Source organism: Sipha flava, unplaced genomic scaffold (assembly GCF_003268045.1).
Source record: "Sipha flava isolate LNK unplaced genomic scaffold, YSA_version1 229_pilon_pilon, whole genome shotgun sequence".
Lineage (NCBI taxonomy): Eukaryota > Metazoa > Arthropoda > Insecta > Hemiptera > Aphididae > Sipha > Sipha flava.
The window spans coordinates 133612-136822 of NW_020272866.1; the positions used below are offsets into that span (position 1 = coordinate 133612).

A 3211-nucleotide genomic window follows, 5' to 3' on the forward strand; every position below is an offset into this window, starting at 1 on the left:
TGATTTCGGATACCGATGGAAATAAAAAAAAAAATACGAGACGATTTTGAAAATGCCGCCTCTACTAGGCAAGTGCCTAGCTCGCCTGTACCTTGAGCCAGTTTTGAGTACGTCATGTTACACGTCCTACGGTGCTATGATGCGGTGTACTATGGTATTGTACATTTACATAATGTGTTCATAATGTTCGTATTAAAATATAGCAGTCGCATTGCGTCAATGCGAACATCGGTAATGCATAATCGTATGATAAACTCTGACCGGGTCGATGGCGCAGACCTATGTAAAAAATAAACACATTACGGAATCGGTGCGCGATGCGTGCAGTGGTGGTAAAGGTACCTAACCGCTATCGTGCTGCACACCTATACTTAAGACGCACTATTTTCCTGCTAAAAAGAATTAAAAAAACAACAACAATAATAATAGTAATAATCCAATTTCGCCACGCGAAAGCACGTAACGTAGAAAAAAAAATATACTGTCCCGCGAATTACCCGTCTACATATAATAATAATATTAGTACGCATACTGTACGGTATGGTGGGAAAAAAAACCGTTCTGCTCGACACGCATGTAATGTTGTAGGGTTAAGATCATGATTTGATTGTTTAGAAACATATAAGAGTACTGGAAGTGGAAAATATGGTTTTTATGCGATCCGCTGGATGCGATTACACGAAAAACACTAAAAAAAAGTAACGTGATTTGAAGTAATTGAAAATACAACTTATGGAGTAAATTATATGTTTACACTGCGCGACGTATTGATAAGTATGTTTCAAAAAACGCTTCGAACTGTGATATTTTCAACTGAACACACGCAATAATCTGAACATTTTAAATGTCTTAAGATTTTTGAGGAACACCGAACGGCAGTTCAAAATACACACATGCGATAAATAAATACGTTCTGAAGACCCCACATTCCATTCGGCTCCCAATCTTTGTTTCACGATTCCCAAATGGCTCCCGGATATTTATCGATTCTACCGGATCTTGCTATTATTCGCATTTTCACGTGACTATAATAATCGAGGATAAATGTTTATCATTCCTTATTATTGATTTTTTTTTTTTTATATAAAGGACTAATATGATGACGGGTGCGCAACAGTTCATTCCCGGTGTAATGGCCATGTCAACGCTATTTCGATATGTAAATAGTCCTGGTAGCATATAATTATATATACACTATAATATAATAAGGTAATAAGATAATCTTATCGTCGACCGGCAATGCTTTTTAACGTGACCACCGCGCGCGCACTGATTGCAAACCGAACGGCTGTAGCACTGTTATTCGCATCGCTGGCGCCCGACGCATCGTACATGAATATATTACGTGTACATTAAATTATTCGTAAATGCATTTACATCGCGAGACGATCGTCACAGTAGTCGTACGATAATGGTACACGAACACTTACGTACATAAATACATACCCACACGCACACCGACGTGGTATTGTATGTGCCCGGCAACGAACGATTTGCGTTATCGCGGAAAAAATAAATTCACTACAATACGGACTGTGGCATGTACCTGTTATAAATCGGTAATTGTAACGTACGCTTATCGAACGAAAGGGTTATCGCGTAATGCTGTGTGTTTGCGACCGGTGTCGGCGCTCGATACTACCACAGTAGAACCTCGATAGTCCGGACGAATTCAGACCGAGCATCGTCCGGATTACCGGAGGTTTCTCAAAATTACCTACTCAAATGACTAAGATTATATTTTTAATTTCACCATCTTTATATTAAATGCATTTTTAAATTATAAGAATAATAAACAACTTAAATTAAAACTAAACTAATGAATTACAAAAAAAAAAAAAAAAAAGTTTATTATAATATGTAGAACTTAAGTATAATAATCAGTAATTTTTTTCTGAATAGTACTTTTAATTTTCATTTCAAAAGCGAGTTCTCTTAATCGACGTACCAACAAAATATTAGTGCTATCCATGTTCTCATCTTCCGCTCATTGCAATACACTATTCAGTGCACTCACAGATTTTAAAGGAGAAACTTTACTTGTACTGATTGAGCCACTTTCATCCTCGTCGTCAATATCATCCTCTTTTGCTGCAATTTGTAGAATTTGATCATCAGTTAAGATTTTATGATTCGCTAAATTTTCGTCTGCGCCACGGCAAGCCCATTCCTGTGCTTGAGAATCAGACATTTTATTCGTACATGTTTCCTGTATCTGGTTTATGAGTGTAGAAAGTTGAATGTCATTAATTTCAACAACTTCGTCGATTTTATTTTCTGTTTGGAAAGGAAGTGTTTCCACGATTTCTTTATGAGCATTGGCGGAACCAAATTCCAACAATTTGCAAGACTAAAAACTGCGTCTTTTAAATTTATGGCCTTTAGAGCATCAATAAAGTTTTCACCATGCACCGGATCAGCAAGAACATTGACTAAGAGAGACTTACGATAGTTTAATTTAATATTCTGAATTACATTTTGATCCATCGGTTGAATAAGCGCTGTAGTATTAGGGGGTAAAAACATTGCAAAAATGTTGCCATCATCACTACGTAATTCTTCTGCTGATGGATGTCCAGGGCAATTATCCAACAATAATAAAGCTTTTGGAGGTAAATTTACATTTAAAAGGTGCTCACGAACTACAGGAACAAATTGTTTTTGAAACCAGTCTAATAATAAAACACGAGTGGCCCAAGCATTTTTTGTCCACGATAGTATACGGGAAGGTTAACTGATTTAAACGCACGTGGTTTTTGTGCAGTCTCAATGACGAGTAAAGGCAGTTTATATGTTCCACTTGCATTAGCACAAGGCATGAATGTTATTCTAGCTTTAATAATTTTTCTTCCAGGGGCGTTTTTCTCATGACTTGATGTCAATGTATGCTCTGGTAACATTCGCCAGAATAAACCGGATTCATCAGCGTTATAAATTTGTTCTAGGTCTAAATTGTTTTCATTTATGACTAACTGTAACTCATTTCGAAATGGTTCGATTGATGCTTCGTCCCATGAAAGTTTCTCACCCGTTATTTTAAGGCGCTTAATACCATGACGATGTTTAAAATTGTCTAGCCAACCTCTACTAGCAGTGAAACCATCTTCCTGCTTTGTTATTTCACGGTGAAATAAACGTGCTTTTTCGCAAATTATTTCACCACTTATCGGAATATGTCGTCTCTGCTGTTGCATAAACCATATAAATAAAA

General features: G+C 36.7%; 1 protein-coding gene across 1 annotated transcript; it reads right to left on the reverse strand.

Moving 5' to 3' along the window:
- Positions 1–1987: 1987 nt before the first annotated feature.
- On the reverse strand, positions 1988–3194 carry LOC112683525 (jerky protein homolog-like). Its single transcript, XM_025554588.1, has 3 exons — positions 2750–3194; positions 2476–2642; positions 1988–2350 (listed from the first exon to the last, which is right to left on the reverse strand). The coding sequence occupies exons 1-3, from the start codon at positions 3192–3194 to the stop codon at positions 1988–1990; spliced, it is 975 nt and encodes a 324-aa protein (XP_025410373.1).
- Between the last annotated feature and the right edge of the window lie 17 nt (positions 3195–3211).